Source organism: Danio rerio, chromosome 19, assembly GCF_052040795.2.
Source record: "Danio rerio strain M-AB ecotype USA chromosome 19, GRCz13ab, whole genome shotgun sequence".
In the NCBI taxonomy this organism is placed as follows: domain Eukaryota; kingdom Metazoa; phylum Chordata; class Actinopteri; order Cypriniformes; family Danionidae; genus Danio; species Danio rerio.
Window position 1 is genome coordinate 24,360,741 of NC_141039.2, and position 19,500 is coordinate 24,380,240.

General features: G+C 37.2%; 1 protein-coding gene across 1 annotated transcript in view; it reads left to right on the forward strand.

Annotated features, from left to right (window-relative positions):
• nfatc1 (nuclear factor of activated T cells 1) overlaps window positions 1-19,500 on the forward strand; it is an 87,373-nt gene that overhangs the window by 53,572 nt on the left and 14,301 nt on the right. Inside the window, 2 exon segments of the mRNA NM_001045159.1 lie at window positions 6,343-6,475; window positions 11,527-12,159. Of these exon segments, the coding sequence (NP_001038624.1) occupies window positions 6,343-6,475; window positions 11,527-12,159 (766 nt within the window).

Consider the following 19,500-nt stretch of genomic DNA (forward strand, 5'->3'; position numbering starts at 1 on the left):
AAAAATAAGAAATATTTTCTTTTAAAGTATGTATTAAAATAAGTTATTATCATTATTATTAAAATAATTATATATATAGTGCTGTTGCCTCACAGCAAGAAGGTTGCTGGTTCGAGCCTCGGATGGGTCAGTTGGCGTTTCTGTGTGGAGTTTGCATGTTCTCCCTGCGTTTGCGTGGGTTTCCTCCAGGTGCTCTGGTTTCCACCACAGTTCAAAGATGTGCGGTACAGGTGAATTAGGTAGGCTAAATTGTCTGTAGTGTATGAGTGTGAATAAGTGTTTATGGATGTTTCCCAGAGATGGGTTGCAGCTGGTAAGGCATCTGCTGTGTAAAACATGTGCTGGATAAGATGGCGGTTCATTCTGCAGTGGCGACCCCAGATTACAAAGGGACTAAGCTGAAAAGAAAATGAATGAATGAATGAATGAACCAGCACCCTTCTTCCTGTAAGGCGACAGCACTACCTTCTGTGCCACGGCATCGCCTAATCATAATTCAACATATACTAATTCATTATTAAAATCCAAATTCATGCTTGTTAATATTAGCTAATGCACAGTGAATCAACATGAAATAACAAACATTCAGAAATCATTTTAATAGGCTAATTTAAGAATTATTTATTCTATTAATTTACAAAACGCTTGCCTGCTTAATATTTTTCAATGCAGAGACTTTGGTATTGGCTCATTGGTTAGCACTGTCGCCTCACAGCAAGAATGTCACTGGTTCGAGTTCCGGCTGGACCAGTTGGCGTTTCTGTGTGGAGTTTGCATGTTCTCCCCGTGTTCAAGTGGGTTTCCTCCGGGTGCCCACATTCAAAGGCATGCGGTACTGGTGAATTAGATTAACTAAATTGGCTGTAGTGTATGAGTGCGGATGAGTGTGTATTCCAGTACTGGGTTGCGGCTGGAAGAGCATGTGCTGCACAAAACAAATGCTGAAATAGTTGGCGATTCATTCCACTGTGGCGACCCCTGAAATAGAGACTAATCTGAAGAAAAATTAATAAATGAGACTGGTACTTTTTAATTAGGATTATTTGATTAAAAAATACACATGGATGCTTCATTGAACCAAATCTTTTTTACTAAATTGCATCTCAGTTTCCAGTATTTTAAGAATAATGATATGGTTGCCAACTTTATAACTATGAAATAAAAACTAAATTTCTAAAAGGAAATATCTTTTTATCATAAATATTTTTTTCAAGCTATCAACCATAAATAATGATTAGATTCTGACCTACAGTAATATCTGATATGCTATTTCAATTTTCAATTCTCAAAGTTTTGCAAAACAGTGACAACTTTGCATCTCTGCATCTAAATAGATGATCATTAAAGATCACACTTGCTGTTTTATTATGACCTTCCATGTGTGAGCAAATGGCGTCTATTAAAATACACTCTAACCTGTCTAATTGGACATTACCTTTAGGCTATGAAGATACAAACGCCTATTTTACAAGAAAAGTGTCTTTTAAAAACTTTAGGGGCTCTATTTTGACGGTTCATGCGCAAAGTGCAGGGCGCAAATGCTTTCAGGGTGTGTCAGAATCCACTTTTGTTAATGGATGGAAAAATCCGCTTTGCGCTGTGGCGCATGGTCTAAAAGTGTTGGATTTTTTTTCTTAATGAGTTATAGGTGTGTTTTGAGAATAAACCAATCAGAGTCTCTTCTCATATTCCCTCTAACACCCAGTTGCGTCGCATCGCATAATCTATTTCACTTTCACTCTCATGGATAGGGAAACCTTGTATGCACAGACATCAATTCGCCTATATATATATATATATATATATATATATATATATATATATATATATCCTTAATATTTTATTTCTTTTTCATATATAAAGATATTTGCATATTGCTCTACATCTTGTGTGTATTAAGCAGTGTGTAAGCTAGGCACACTCTGCGGCAGACAATAGACCGGCTTTGTTCTGGTTTAAAGAACAGACTATTATAGTTTCTCAAAACAGCAACGCAGCAAAAAACGCCTGCTTTTTTAGACCAGAATGCCTATGGGCGCACATATGAGCGCATATGCATTTGCTTTTTAAACACCGTGGCGCAAAATGTCAAAACAACCCTTGTGCCGAGCTGAAACTAGCAAACAACAATTGCGTTGCCTCTTGCGCCACATTTCGCCGGATGTATGATAGGGCCCAATTTGTCTATTGTTTGGCTCGATATGCCACTTTCAGACTGACTGAATATTGAAATTACTGAATATTTTTCTCCCTGCTAAGTGCAATCATGCATTGACAATGATATGAACCATTACTGAGGCAGTCAAGGGTGGACTATTACTTCTATTAATATTATTTAAGGGACAGATCAGTGCAGGCTAGTTTTCACTATTTATAGGGCACATGTTGTTTTTTTACGTTCTTCACGGGTGATCAAGCGTTAAACCAACCCTGTTTTTACTGTTTCACTTTTACCTTGTAAGGATGAAAAAAATAAAAACAGTTCTGAATAGTAGTGTACATGCGCATGCACTAAAGCTAATTAAAGTTACAGTACACAATTTAACATTTCAACATTGTAACAGTATTATTAATTGTACTATGTTTTCAGGGGTGTAAAGTAACAAATTACAAATACTTAAACTACTGTAACTGAGTAGTTTTTCCTCAGAAATTGTAATTAACTAAGTAGTTTTAAAAAAGTGTACTTTCTCTTGAGTACATTTTTTGTGAAGTTTCAATACTTTTCCTCTTCTACTTTCCTTTAACCTGCAGTCAATACTTTATTTTTTCTTATCTGTTAAAATTAGAAAAATTAGTCCTGTGATTCCTGTCCAATCAAATCACACATAGAAAATAAATCGCATTATAATGAACTACCTCAAGACATGGGCAATTTATGATTGCAGCAAACTGTTTGGAAGCATTAAATGTGTCCAAGAAGATGTCCAAAATCTTTACACACATTGACCCAGAGACAGTTTAGATGCATGTCACTGAGATGACGGATGTTTACTGTATGATGACCGAAATGGCCCTAACCACCCAGCAGGCACAGGATGTCAACATGACATCAGATTGACGTTGTACTCCAACCTCCTGGGAATGTTGCATTTTGTTTGGAAATGAAAATGTCAGAACCATAGACTGTAAAAGATATGGACGTAGTATCCGTGACGTCACCCATAGGTTTCTTATGAATGCAAAAGAAGCTACAAGTAGGCCTTGCCAACTGTCGCTATTTTGTTCGAGTGTCATCACTCTGACCCGGGGATACCAAACAAGGGCAAAGAGGCAGAGCGTAAGCGGAGCTACAGCCGCCTGCTAGCATTTTGCTTGGACAGGCTTTTCTTTGGCAGAAACGCTTAATACTTTATTACCTGTGACTTGTTTGTGTTCTGACCACATATGCTTGGTTGTATACTATAGCAATAAGGTGTTTAGTCTTTTAAAAATGTTTTAATACATTGAGCCACTAAGAATTGTTCTGATGATGTTTTTCTACAGAAAGACACTACAAACACTTAAAGACAAACACTTAAAATATAGTTTAAGTTAGTAAATATCAGGCTATTTATGAAATCCAGACATAACTCTGTATGGCAGTGTTTCAGATGATTGTTCTTTAGCCTACAGCTAATCAATCTGTCAGATTCTGGAGTGCATACAATTTCTAATGAAAATTTAAAATTAGAAATGATCCTAAATAAAACAAATACATTTATAGATTTGGTTTATATGTATATAATTTTACTCACCTGGGAAATAGAGGCCACGTGAATGGTGAATGGCACAATTAAGTGCACACAGCATGTAAAATCATCTGATAATTGTAGGAAATAAAGTTCCAAATTTGAAAATCCATAATTGTTCCAAAAAGCAATTGACTGTGTAAAGCCACATAAAACAAAACAAAAATACGATCTATTTGCAGAGTTTACTGACTAATCAGCTGGAATCAGCTGAGGTCAAGTGAGGGCGAGCGAGACCTAGCTGTCACTTAAATGGCCCCGCCCTTAATTATGCAGACTTAATATAGCTTAATATAAACGAAACAGGTGAGTTATAAAAAAATCACCCCCGTCAAGAAAGGTAATATTAGCTATATGAACCAAAATTTTTTGTACCAGGCTTTGAACACCTTTTTTTCTGCTGTAAAGTTGGTCATTTTACCAGTGGGCTTAATAGAAATCTGCTCTATTATAGAGCCAGGACTAGCGGAATTTCCGGTAATTGCAGTTTAAATTACTTCCATATTTGCTTCACGAGGGAAAGTGGGAGATTGCCGCTTGGTCAGAACCCAACGTCAGGCAGACGTTAATGTCCCACGTCCAAACTAAAATCAACCAAATATCAACATGATATTAAAAGTTGATGTTGTGGGGACTATGACAGCTATCAGATGTTGGATTGTATTTGCCATACCTGACAAATAAAAGTCAGTATTTGACGTCAATATGACGTTGGTTTAAGATGTTGGCTCAACGTTGAATTTTGGTCACTTTCTAAAACAGCCTAAAATTAACCCAATATCAAGGTCATTTGACGTCATTATTGGACATCAACATAACGTTGCCCTTAAACGCTGGCTAGACATTGAATTTTGGTGACATCACAACCTAAATCGAACCTAAAATTAACATCTTATGACGTTGTGTGCCTGCTGGGCAATAACTCAATTAAATTGCACTACAGAATGTTATGTTTACACACATCCACAAATAGCATGTAAAGGCATCAGCTTTTTTACAGTGTGATACTCACTACTTACTACCTTTGAGTGCTTTTGAAAAGGTTACATTTACTCATACTTTGAGTAATATTTACAACAAAACCTTTAACTCTACTTGCACTACACTTTTAGGCCAGTAAAGGTACTTTCACTTAAATTTGATTTTCAGTGCTCTTTCCACCACTTTATTTACTGAAATTCCATCATGACAGTTACAAAGTTTTCAGTCTTTCTAAACTGAAGTAGATAAGAAATGTATGGCTGTTACCTAAACAGAGAAAAACTTACAGTGTGCGTAACCAAGATTAGACCGCCCAATGACCTGAATATTTTCATAAAATATTAATTCAGAAATCACATTACACAAGTATAACGAGCTGCGAGTAACAATCATCGTCGGATTTATAGGTGCATGGATGTGTTGTTAGCATTTTAAGATTTTTAAGTACTTCCTAACTAAAGTTAATCTTAAATTGTACATAGTGAAGCTGGAGTTTGCTGCGGGTCAAGCGTCATGAGCACAGCTGCGCATCAGACTAATGGATGAAATTCCCTCTAACACATTGTGCTTGGTCTGGCTTTGCTCTGCGGCTGAGGCGATGTGCTAATATAAATAGTCGAGAAGCTCACCTGCACATGCTTCGAAAACCTGCAAGAAGACTGATGACTTCCTCTCTGGCTACTGTACAGCGCCTCCATCAATCTCCCCTCAGCCACACTGGGTTCATCTCAGGGTGGAGAAGAAGAGAAGAGGCTGAGGGGGGGAGAAGATAGACAGTTTGACACTCCCAGCACCTTTCTCATACTGTAGTTATAATCGCAGACGGCTCGGCGGTCAAAAGTTCAGTGGTGTCTGGAGACAGTGAGGGGAGAAGCGCAGGGGAAATAAACTGTCTGGACAGATTCCCCGGACGCTCTCTCATTCAGGGTGAGAAGAACAAAAAATAACAGCATCTGCTGTGTGTAGTTTAGTTTGTCTGAACCTCATCTGCCCGAGCTCGCAAAGCCACAGTTGCTGTGGATGGAGAGTATGGTGTGAAGTTGAGCAGCGGAGACTGTACTGTCAAGGTTTTTGATACCTAGAAATGTTTTTTTTCTTCTTCTTCTTCTTCTTCAACAAAATGCCTAAGGAAATTATTCCATTTGATTGTTGTTTCAGGGCCTGTTTACACCTAGTCACTACTCAGATTAAATAATGGTTTGATTTGTGAAAATGTTTACATTTGGCCATATAAATGTGTCTTCGCTAAAGGTTTAGCCCAGTAGAGTTTCATATAAAGAACTTTGTATTTCTGTCAACTTTCATTTGGTAATATTTTGGTTTGTTGCATCACGGTGGCGCAGTGGTTAGCACGATCACCTTTCAGCAGCAAGAAGGTCCCTGTTTGAGCCCCGACTGGGTCAGTTGGCATATCTGTGTGGCGTTTGCATGTTCTCCTCTGCATTTGCGTGGGTTTCCTCCGGGTGCTCCGGTTCCCCATCCCCTACATATATGTGCCAATTAGTTGCTTGCTGCAGTTCACCTAACGACCACTATTAAAACATTGTTCTTTTTGTTTGAGCATCCTGACCTGCTCTACTCAGCAACACTGGCTCAAGCGATTGAATTGATTTTCTATTTTGAATTCCAGGTGGCTTTGCTTGTGGACGTTCCACCTTACCGGAACCAAAGAATATCCAACCCTGTTCAAGTGAATTTCTATGTGTGCAATGGAAAGCGGAAGAGAAGCCAGTACCAGCGTTTCACATACCTGCCCACAAATGGTAAAAATTGCCTGTTTTTGCCTGCTTTTAAATTGCACACACTTTTTTCCCTCAGTCTGTAATGGTATTAATTCAGTAACCTTTTCGGTGGATGGAATTGTGGCTGTTTTTTGTGTACATTTTTTTTCTTTGTTAAAAGCATTTCCATAAAATTTGTTCTTTTCCATACCTGCTCTGAAAGCAGTGTAAGGGCAGTGACAGGGTGGGGTCCAGTTTGTGAATGCTATTATTCAAATCCAGACTGGTTGCCAGGTGAAATGAAAAAAAAAAAAAATGGCTTGACTTCTGAAAAGGCCTTACCACCGCTAATTCCCTCGGGCCCAGTGTGCGTAACCAGTGGGTGGTTCAAAGGCTTGAGTCAGACCCAGCTTGTCCCGGCCCTGTCTCCTGAAGTGTGGGCACTGCAAATGCATGCCGTGCCACTCAAACTGCAGTCCTGTCTTATTTGTTACATGAACAATGCAACAATGACACGTGCAATCTGTCCAGCTGTTGGCCACTAAAATATTCATATTTATTTATTTTAGATATAGAAGATTTTATATTATAACCATTATTAGTGTTAATATTAGTATTATTAATATTTATGTGCAGAGTCATATACTTGCACATAAGTTTTATGTTTATTAGCTTTATTATTATTGTTGTTGTTGTTGTTGTTGTTATTAATATTAAGACCACTGGCCTCTAAAATAAGCATCTTTATTTATTTATTTATTTATTTATTTATTTATTTATTCATTCATTTATTTATTTATTTTAGATTTAGAACATAACCCTTTATATAATAACCATTACTGGTTTTATTATTAGTATTATTATTATTTATGCGCAGAGTCACATACTTGCAAATCAATTTTACATGTATATTAGCTTTATTATTACTATTATTATTAATTATTATTATTTATTATTATTATCATTACTATTATTATTAATATTATTAATGTCACTGGGCTCTAAAATAATCATATTTCTTTCTTTATATATTTATTTATTTATTTATTTTAAATCTAAAAGATAACCCTTTATATAATAACCGCATTTAGTGTTATTATTATTATTAATATTTATGCGCAGTCACATACTTGCACATCAATTTTACATGTATATTAGCGTTATTATTATTATTATTATTATTATTATTATTACTATTATTATTACTATTATTATTATTTTATAGGACCACAGACCTATAAAATTATCATCTTTATTTATTTATTTATTTATTTATTTATTTATTTATTTATTTATTTATTTATTCTTGTAGATTATGAAGTCCACACATTATATAATAATCTATGTCTGAGTTTTTATTGGTATTAGCAATAATAATTAGAATAATTAATATGTGAAATATTATTAATATTATTTATCATTTTTCCTGTTTTTATAATAGAGTAAATATAATTAAATGTTTTGAGAGAGAGAGAGAGAGAGAGAGAGAGAGAGAGAGAGAATTTGAATAAGACAATATAATAACAAGATAATTGTGTCTATTATTTATCATGATCAGGAAATTTGGAGAGAGTCTTTTATCTATTTTCAAGATAAATCATAAGCCTAGAACCGTACACGGAATGACATGTGGATTTTAATGAGCGTGAGTCTTTAAGCTTCAGAGGTAGGAGTTAAAAATCTGAATCATCTAAGATGGATGGTTTTTGAGGTTTACGTGAGGCAGAGTGACAGATATCTGACTGCCTGTACAGTCATGTGCTAGAAGCCTCATTTCCCCTTTCAGGGCTTAAAATAGGTGTCTAGGCTCTATTTTAAAACTGTGGTCAATTTGGGCGGCACAGAGAGTTCCCCTTTTCTATGTATTGTTGACAGAATTCAAAATAAAACTTCGGGGGTTCTGCGGAGGCATGTTGCTGTGAGGCATGTCTCATCTGCGCAGAAAAATAAACCGCCGCTGACAGACTGTTGAGAAATGCAGCCAGAAGTTAAAAGGTGAAAAATGTAAAGTCATGAGGATAAAGAGTTTGTCAACAACAGATCCACTTCTTCCCAGTAGCTCAACATCTGTTCCCCAGATTCAAATAAAGCAAAATAAAAAATAATAAAAAATAGGTAGTTTTTATTTTGTAGTTTAATGTAGTCGTGCAATTAGCTGACTCTGACTTAGCTGACTCGTGCAATTAGCTGACTTTTAGTAGTTAGGTTTGTCTATAGTGTATCCACATTTGGGGTGAAACATCAGTATTTCAAGAACACAAATTAACTAAAAATTAATATTTTGTTGCACTCTAAAACCCGAAAAGTTAAGCTAACTAAAACCGTTTAAGGAAACCAATAGCATCAAGCTATTTAAGTATTTTAAGTTTAACGAGTACTGTGAACTTACTCCATTTGAGTAAACGAAGCAATTTGAGCACAGTAAAACCCAATAAATAAAGAGAACTTGAACCAACTGTGTACTGTAAAACCCAATAAGTTAAGGCAACTCAAACCATTTAAGGAAACTGATTGCAACAAACCATTTGAGTTAAAAAAAACTAATCTATATGAGTACTGTGAACTTACTCCACTACAGTTGAAGTAATGAGGTATTTAATTACCTCATTACCTTCAATGCTGTTTAAAACTCAATTCAAATGAGTAGAATTAGCTTTCGATAAATTTTGAGTTAACTGCACTCATTTAATTTGATAAAGTTGACTGTTATGGATTGAAACAGGATGTTTAGACATGATATAAGCAAGGACTTGTCCCTTTTTTAAGCAATGGGGTTGTTTACTCTTTACATCACAGCTTTGATTTGCTAATTTGTCAGTTACACAATCTGCTTGGCCATATTTTTGTACAGTTACTATTTAAAAAAATAAAATAAATAATAATAATCTGGTGAAACTTTGATAGATATATGCTATATAAGACCCAAGGCCATAACACACCGAAGTGATGTCAAAGAACTAGCCCAATCAAAAGCCCATTGTGTGGTCCTAAAATGGACTAGCATGTAATTAGCTATCCTTATTTACAAGTTAAACAATCTATCTTCCTAATTCAAATAGAGAAACCAAAACTAAATATAAACATATATAAACAAAGCAGTGCTTGCTTAACATTTTGAATATGTATACTTAAAGAGATGATACAATCAAAACTGAAAATTCTGTCATCAAAGAAGATATTTTGAAGAAAGCTTAGAAACCTGTAACCATTGACGTTCATAGTTTTGTTTTTGTTTTTAGTCAATGGTTTCAGGTTTTCATATTTGTACATAATATTCTATTTTGTGTTCAACAAAAGCACGAAACTTTTATAGGTTTAGATCCACTTGAGTGTATTCATTTTGGGGTGGGCACGTTAAAGATTGTGATTGCAAAATACCAACACAGGCTCATTCTGAAAACGTAGCCCTATATACATTTCTGGAGATTGCAGATTATGTAGCCAGAAGTATGTAAGGCTGCATTACGTCTTTAAAACGAATGCTACAGATCGGTATGACACTGTTCCTTTTCGCGCTTACCAGCAGACTGCTTACTTCCGTATAGCCGGCTTTCTCACTGTAACCAATTTGTCCAGTTATCTTGCCATGTACGTCGTCGGACTTGAGACGCAGAGAGGAGTTGACCATGACGATGTGGTTCAAGTCTGGTGCAGAACAGTTACAGAATATGGGTAAGACAAAAACAAAAGCCAAAAAATTAAATAAACATAAATAACATGTTAAAAATGTGGTAAAAATATGCATGTTAAAAATTAGGCAAGGGCTTTTCTTTTTCTGGATTGCTTATGAAAACACTGTTGGTTGGGTTTAGGGAAGTGGGTGGGCCGGTCAATCGGTGTATTTGAAAACTATTGGTTGGGTATAGGGAAGGAGAAGGGGGATCAATCAGTCATTTAGTGAGTCATTCAATCAGTCGACAGTGGCCTCTGGTGGATTTACGTGAGAAGAGCAGGTGCAAATGACAGTTGCAAGACAAATTTGAGATCTCAAATACCATACATAGTGGCCTCTGGTGGATTTGCGAAAACAAATATTGCTGTTTTAGACGTTTTTAGGATGAGCCTGGTTTGTGAAATTGTGGATTAGTAGACTTTAGTGAAGGTTTTAAGTCAGTGGTATACTAGGTGATCTGAAGCCCCGCCCTTTCATGGACGTGTACAGGAAGGACATTACATTACATATCTGTAATGTAAAACAAAATGAACCCTAAATAAAGTATTTCGGATTTGCAAAAATGCGAGAAAAAAATATGAGCCTGGACTGGACTTCTTTGCTTGCTTTCTACAATTTCACTTGCTTTTTTAAAATAAACATCCAATCAAAATGACGTTTCTGTCACAGATCCATCATACTGAGCAAACAGTACTAGAGTCAATGTGCAGAACGCAAAAACTAGCACAAAAGATGTTCACTGATGGCCTGTCTGTCAGCTTGGTGTGTCATGGTACTAAAAGGCATGAACTATATTCTAAAATACTTTAAAGACATAAAGTTCCTTTTGCTACTGTGAATGTTAAAAATGGGCAGCCCCACAGTTCGTTTGAACTCTGTGAACTCAATATGTAGAATCTGCAGATCTGTTTCTAATCCAGTCTCATTCCAGTTCATAGCCCACTTGCAATTTGGCTGTTTTAAACCTGAGATCCCATCTCAAAAATGACACTCTGAATCTTCTACTTAGAGAAACTCTTTTCTTTCTTTTTTCTTTTTTTTTTTGGTCATGGATGTGAGGCTACTGTAGCAGTAAAATATTTCATAATGCACGCTTATATGGTATTAGCACTGGGGGCAGATCCAAAAAAAATAACCCTTTTATTTTCTAAAGCAGCTGGAAGGCTCTTGTGGTGATGATTCATCTCTTTTTTTCCCTCTTTCTTTAAATATTTTCAGTTGGGCGGGAGCGCGTAGCCTCAGACACATAGTCTCATTGATGAGAATGTTTGTTTCGCTGTGGGTATCCTAGCCACAAACCCACTCACTCGCGCTAGCTCGCATAAAGTCACATGAATCCGGAACGTGTGTTTATTCGTTTTTCTCCCCGTTTCCTTCATCTGATCTTTCTCTCTGCTCTCTTTCCCCTTCGCCTCCCCAGTTCCAACCATAAAAACAGAGCCGCACGATGACTACGACCTCCCCCAGGTATGTGCGCCTCTTCATCCGGCCAGGTTGGCCCTGCATCCGAAGCCTTACTACAGCCCTCCGTCCATGACCCCCTTGATGCCCACAGAACTAGGACCATGTGTGACAGGGCCATTCACATCGAGTCCTCAGAGACTGGTGGCAAAACCCATTTCCCTATCCTGCTCATCATCCCCAAGCACCAGCCCCAAACTACAAGATCTCTCCCCGCCTCACCTTTCCACCAAGTGCCTATCAGCGGGATCAAACCTGGGCCCCCAGTCTCCTACAGTCCCCCACGTTTCCACCATCCAACCAACACCTGGACGCTACCAACAATCCATCCTCTACCCAACAGGAAGCAACGCATCTTCTCCAGGGTCCCATCCGTCCACTCCAAATTCTGCACCAGATCTCCCCTTCACTCCCAGTCTGACCCAACCACAGGCCACCAACGAGGCCTCAGCATTAACGGCTCAGATAACCAAAGGACCTGTGAGGAGCGGTTCCTCCCCGCTCCTACAGAAGGAGGCGGACCCCCCCTCCATGCTAGCTATCAGCATCAAGCAGGAACCGCAGGAACTGGATCAAATGTACCTAGATGATGGTAAGTGACAGCGCAATTGAGTAACCGTGTGCATCGTAGCCTGGTGATGTAATGCCCGACAGATGTTTCTAATTGCTTGGTGTTTTTGCCTGAGTGCTCCCTCACAAAATTAAGATCCAATGCAGTGCTAAACTGTACCGCCACAACGACAGTGGCCCCGTTCCATGATCTTTAATATATCGAGAAAGCAAGTTAAATTAACTGGAAAGCTAATGAATGACTTCATCGCTTTCTCTTCAGCTTTTGTGTTAAATTTTAAGCATCTGAGAAAGAAACGTTTACCAGATGGAGAATTTTAATATTAGATTTGTCTATTAAGCCATAAAAGCTAATAGATAATGTTTTTCTGGTCATAGCCAGACATTTGACAGTATTCACAACACAGCTTATTCCAGCCCAAAACCGCTGACCTGGACCAAAACAGACTGTTTGATTGACATGTAAAAGTGAATAGTTTTTAATAGTTATTGAGGGATGAAGTTAGCAGAAATAGACTTAATCTAAAAATAATAGGCCACTAGGAATAAATATTTAATAAAAAAATTAAGTAAATAAAAACTTATAGTGGTGCAAGAAGGTCGCTGGGTCTGAGTTTGCATGTGCACATTGTGTTGGCATGGGTTTCCTCCGGGTGCTCCGGTTTCCCCAACATGTTCAAAGACATGCGGTATAGGTGAATTGGGTAAGCTAAAATTGTCTGTAGTGTATGTGTAAATGAGAGTGTATGGGTGTTTCCCAGTGATGGGTTGCAGCTGGAAGGGCATCCGCTGCATAAAACATATGCTGGGTAAGTTGACCGTTCATTCTGCTGTGGCGACCCTTGATTAATATAGGGACTAAACTGAAAAGAAAATGAATGAACAAATGAATAAATTCTTAAGCTTGTCTTAAGCTTGTTCAGTGAAGCATGGTGGAAATGTACGTATGAAGAGTTCAGATGCAAAAACCTTTAAGTGCTATCTAAAATTCTCTTCTAAAACTAGCATTTTCCTAAGGTTCCTAGGTGTAGGTTGACTAATTTTATTTATTGACAGAATATGTTATATTTATTGCCTTTAAGGTGAAATGACTGAACATAAAAATAAGGCGGCTGAGTAAACATTCTATTTTTAGAAGAAAATTTTCAGATAGTGACTAGAGGTTTTTGCATCTGAACTCTTCATATGCTCTCGCAAACGTTTTCTTTATCAGAAAGTATGTTTGGAACACAAGTTATAAGAGTTCAAAAGTTTAAGGTCTTTAAAATGTTTAAGTGTTTTAAACATTTTTATGCTTACTAAAGCTGGTATTTGATATTATAAAACATTATTACAATTTAAAGTTATATTAATCATCTGAGTACTTTGGACTACTTTTTGTAAACAGAATGTAACTTATAACAGGAAAAATACCACACTAAATACATGGCACCCAACTTTTTGCATACTTATATTTGCTTATGCTTAAATACTTATTTAACTTATATTTAACCTGGAAATTCATTGAATATTTAATCTTTTTCTGACTGAAAAAGTCTGACTGATTAAAAAAATGCTGTGTGTGACTCCGGGAAGCGGTGGAAATTCAGCCAATCAGATTAAAGCTTGCCAAGAAGGTACCGTCCAGTTTTACTGGCTTTGGCCATTCTGTTGGTGTGTCGATGCTAAGACTAATGGCTCTCAACTGTATCCCCAGAGACCCAAGCCTTAGTGGTAACGAAAAGATCTGCTGAAACATCACATGGTGTTTAAACCCGAACAGGAGGTCACTTTTCAGTGCTGCCTTCAGCTCGTATTGTGTTGATATTTAAATAGTCTGACCACCGTCCACCCCACAGCTTTTCAACACTATAGAACATGTGACAGGCCATCAGACCATGGCTTAATCCTCCAAGGTTTTTCTAGGTTTCCTTTGTAGATGCATATGTTGCAATTCTATATGCTAATTTAGTGAAGGAAATCATCTCAAATCACTCCTTAGACATCAAGCCAAAGATTCAACTTCCTACCTTAGGAGTTTAAGAAGATGTTGGATAGCAGATTACAGATGCCACAGTGGTTTTCTTTAGCTTCCAGAAGCGGCTTAAGTCTTCATGCATTCAAGCAGTTGAAATATAGTCAATACCACTCAAACTAAGCGGAAACATGGACGAGTGCATGGAGTGAGAGCGGGATTTTTTTATGGGTTTTCTTGTCAAAATTATTACCTGTCATTTCTCCTCTGGCAAAATATAACACGTTTTTAGCAAGCACTAACACGGCTCTCTGTGTCATTATGAGCTGGGATTGCATTTCTTCTAGATTGCAGCTTTAATAGACTCTGTCAGGTGTGGCATTCTTTGAGCTTGTCATTAATTTGGTTCGAAACAGAAGCACAAAACCGTTGTCCATCATGCGCGGCTGTCAGCGCATCTAGTACTGAGGTTTTCTCAGGCTTTAGTTGCATTGTTATCATTGAAGATACTTCTTAGTTCTTATTATATACTTGAATAAGCTGTCGGGTTTGATGAAAGTACTTTGAAACTCCACAACCAAACCCTTATCCAATACTTCAGTCTTCATTTACTGCTCACTGTTTCCTCTGATACGCTCCTTCTGTTGTTTTCCTCCACTTCTTTGAGGAGGGGTTACAAACCCTTTTACTCATGGAAACTCTTACAAAAGCTGGCTGCGAGCCTGGCTCCTGGCCTTCACCAGCCGTAAGCTTTGAGGGGCCTCACTGCAATAAAGCACACTGACTTGGCCACTGCCGACGCAAGCCTGTGGCTTGAACGCTGCCAGGAAACGCAATCCAGCTCAGGCCGAGCCAAAGCAGTAGATCCTGCAGTATAGGAGTGGGTCACTACTGGAAGCACTCCACACCACGTGACCCCAGAGCTGGGTTCCCCATAAGAAACCACAACAAACTTTCCAATTTAGCTTGTGGGGCTGTTAAGAAATGCATGTAGGAGTTAGGGGCTGAACATTCAGCAAGTACAGGGAAGACTTGCGAAATATATTATGACAAATTTGGAATAATCGTGTTGCTTAATCAACATAGCGTTTTTTTATGACTAAACAGTGTTTCCCAGAAAGTGAATGGTCTTTCTTATAGGGGACCTATTATAAAGACGATAACCGTTTTTAAGATATACTGTGGTTTAAAAAAAGTCATGGTTTTAAAACTGCCAAAATATACTGCTATACCATTCCTAAGGTATATGTAATGTTTGTTTTTTTTTAGGTCACACAGTCTGTTTGTTACATTGCATCTACACGTCACGTCACGGACCAGGCATGAGTTTCTGCAGATTTTGTATGATTTGGACATTTAGACATGAAGCTAAATGCACAGTCTTTGCATTCTCAGTCTAACAGAATGCCCGAGCATACTGCCCGAGAGGTGCTTCAAAGATGGCCACTGAGTGAAATGACTTGCTTTAAAGGGACTTTGGTTCGGGTTAGGGTGTAAGTTGACATGTACTTGCAAAGCATCTTATAGTCAGTTAAATGTCTGATGAAGGAGCAGTACCAACACTATTAAGCAGAAAGTCTACTAATACTCAAATGGACCATCAAAATAAAGTGTTACCTTTTTTATCCTTTGCTTTAAGTTTTTTTAGGACAACAGTATTTTAGCAAAAAAAAGATATCCAGGATACTTTTTTCAATTGTAAGGAAATCTCTGTTTTGGAACCTAATGAAGACAGCAGAAGTCAATGATTCATTTGAATTATTTAGCCTCACATGTTTACTGCTCCAAAATATTTTAAGCGTTATTCAAAATAGAATATATTGTGTTCAAAGGGGAAGTAGTTTTTTGTTTTTAACCACACATTTAAAAAAGAACATGTTTTAGAGCAAGGTGTCACGGTAGTGCAGTGGGTATCACGATCGCCTAACAGCAAGAAGGTCACTTGTTCGAGCCCCAGCTGGATCAGTTGGCATTTCTGTGTGGAGTTTGCATGTTCTCCCCTTGTTCACATGGGTTTCCTCTGGGTGCTCTGGTTTCCCCCACAGTCCAAAGACATGTGGTACTGGTTGTAGTGTATGTGTGTGTGATTGCAAGAGTGCATGGGTGTTTCCCAGTGTTGGGTTACAGCTGGAAAGGGCATCCACTGTTCTAAACAAATAGTGGATAAGTTGGTGGTTCATTCCGCTGTGGCCACCCCTGATGAATAAAGCGACTGGACCGAAATAAAAATGAATGAATGATTTTTAGAGCAGTAATTATAATACCTTGAATCCTGTGAAACCGTGAAACGGCTTCAAATCCAAGATTATCATACAGTCATAATCTTATACCAGCCCATTCCTGACCTATTATGCCTCTTTTTATAAGATGTAAAATAAGTATCTGTTGTCTCTTGAGTGTTTTTGCGAACTTTTAGGTCAATATGCACTGCATATCATTGTTCATAGCTCTTTGTAATGGCGACTTTTAGGAATTGATCCAAAACTTGCAATTTCTGTGTTTGTTGCTTTAAATTTAAATATTTTTAGTAGAGGGCGGAGCAAAAAATACCTATGCAGATTCTAATCAGGGCTGTGTCTATGCAAATGAATGATGGCATACTTTTGACTAATGGGTGGGAACTGCCCCCATCTTATGATGTGAACTATGAGAGAATCTCTATCAACATGATTCTGCATGTTTTTGTGAAGTGTGATTGTAAAAAATACAATATTTAGATTTTTACAATTATAGGCTTGCTATATTATCACACTGTAGCCACAACTTTGTTCAAACTCCTTAAAAAATTATGTAGTAAGTCTCCTTTAGGAAATTGTCTGCATGGCATTTGAAAACTGTATGGTTTTATTTTGTTTAAGTTACAACAACATTGGACCACACTGATATTAAATATATGGTCCAAAATTAAATTAGAACTGTTAGAAATATATTTTGTTGTGTTACACAAAAGTAAGTTCCAGAGTTTTTATATTTAGGTGCACTGTCATTTTATGTAATTTAATCAACCCTCTTACAGAAAAAGCTACATGAGCCTAACATGATCCTCAAATGACCTTCCAGGGCAGGGAGGGTTTATTTTAAAATGTATTACTACAAATTAAAAAAAAATTGCTTAAGAAAGTAATTAGCAGCCTAATGAATTTTTGTCTTTTTTCGAGACTCAGTTTTAGTAACTTATTCTTAATAATTTAGAATACTTTGAAATGCTTATGTAACAGAAATTAATGGGATAAATGGTTAAAATGTAATAAAGAATATGTTACATATTTTTTACAAATATATTAAAATATTAATATAATGGGGTGAAACAGTGGCTCGGAGATTAGTACTATTGCTCAAAGAAAGTAGGTCGCTGGTTCACGTCTCAGCTGGGTCAGTTGGCATATCTGTGTGGAGTTTGCATGTTCTCCCCATGTTTGCGTGCATTTCCTCTGGGTGCTAAAGTTTCCCCCACAGTCCAAAGACATGCAGTATAGGTGAATTGGAGAAACTAAATTGGCTGTAGTGAGTGAGTGTGCATGGATGTTTCCCAGTACTGGGTGGCAGCTGGAAGGGCATCCACTGTGTAAAACATATGCTGCATTAGTTGGCGGTTCATTCCGCTGTGGTGACCCCTGATGAATAAATGGACTAGCCAAAAGAAAATGAGTAAATGAATAGTAATATGATAAGTGGTAATTAAATTAAAGTAAATCTGAAAAGTATTATTTTTCTAAAGATGCTTTTCAGATTGGACTTTGAATCAGGTGCTGATATTTTAGATCACACTCCACAGAGATTTACTGTATAAGTAAAGTACTCTTTGTATTACTGCAACAAGCATACATTCTTGACATACAAATGGCTTTCTGCGTCATTAATTTAGTGTCAAGATGGTAAGCGCTGATGGGAGTTCCTAAATGAATAATCTGAACTACTGAGAATTGGTTTATTTATTGGTTAAAACGTCCATGTTTACTTAAATATTAATTTAACAAATTACATTAAAATTCAAAGTAATGCCTTAAGTAGTCTAAAATACTTTTTGGATGTAACTAAATAAATTACCAGTATTTAAAGTGTGAGTATAATAATAATACAGTTTAAATACTAAACTCCAAAGTTTTATTTTTGTTATTCCTCAATTCCCTCATGTTAAAGTCACACTGAACACACGTCAAGCATGTGGTTTTGGAAAATTTTAATGCGAAAGATGATCATGTGATAAAGCAGATCAATCACATGTGATTTTAATATACAAATCCTATTTGACACATATGTGGTTTTTCTTAAAGGATCTTGCAAAAGAGTTTGAGTTGTAGAGATTGGCCAGGCATTGGCAGACACCTCCTAGTCGATGAATAACTGTTTTGTAATGCTGCTAATATAGTAGAAAAGGGCCAAAAACATCTTGTGGTCTGTTACTTGGTCAGGCTAATGTTTTTTGAAGATGATATACCCCTGTGAGTCAATTATGTTGTTGGTCATTGCGTAGATGAAAAATCCCAGCGTGATTGCGATCCTGACCTCAGGTCTGTTGTTCTTGTCTTCTGCTGATTAAAACAATTAGGGCTTCTGGGAGTTTTGGCACTTGCGGACCCCTTAATGAGGCTAACAGTGCTGGTGGGATAATTGTTTGGTAGTTCCTTGTTCCCCCGTTGTTTCCTGAAGGTAGAGAAAGGGCCAGGTCTCTGGGCTCTATCACACGGATCCAGCTGCCCCTTATCCTGGTCCAGCAGGAAGCAGGTTCTTGGATTACCTCACATCCACATATTCACTTCCCAGTCAGAGCCACAACAGAAATTGCAGTGATATGAGATCTTTATATCACAGTTCAGGAGGTACAAATGCTAGTGCATATACAGGTTTATACGAGGAATAGTTTTATATTTGTTTATGAAAAGCTTAATTTATTAAGAAAAATATGAAAATGTGTGAATGGAACATTTAATAAGCAATGAATGAGTTATTTTTTAGACATTTTCAGTTTGTTCCTGGAAGCTACTTGTATAAAGTATAATTTATAAAATCATGGCAGGGTTTTTTTAGTATTATTTATAAAATACTGTCAAAGCCTAGCATACCTAACATTGGGGGACATTGCATTTTGAGTGGAAATGAAAATTTAGTTGATGTCAGAACCCAACGTCAGAACGATGTCAGTGTCCGACATTGGATTTTGGTCACTTTCCAATGCAAAAAAACAACCAAATATCAATGTGTAATGATCTTACAGCTTGACGTTGTGTGAACGTTACTCCTTTTACGTCTATCAGACATTGGATTTTGGTTGCCCTACATGACAAAAAGAATTTCAGTATTTGACGTCAATATGATGTTTAAGATGGTGGCTCTACGTTGGATTTTGGTCACTTTCCAACACTTTCCAGGTCATTTGACATCATTATTGGACATCAAATTAACACTGTC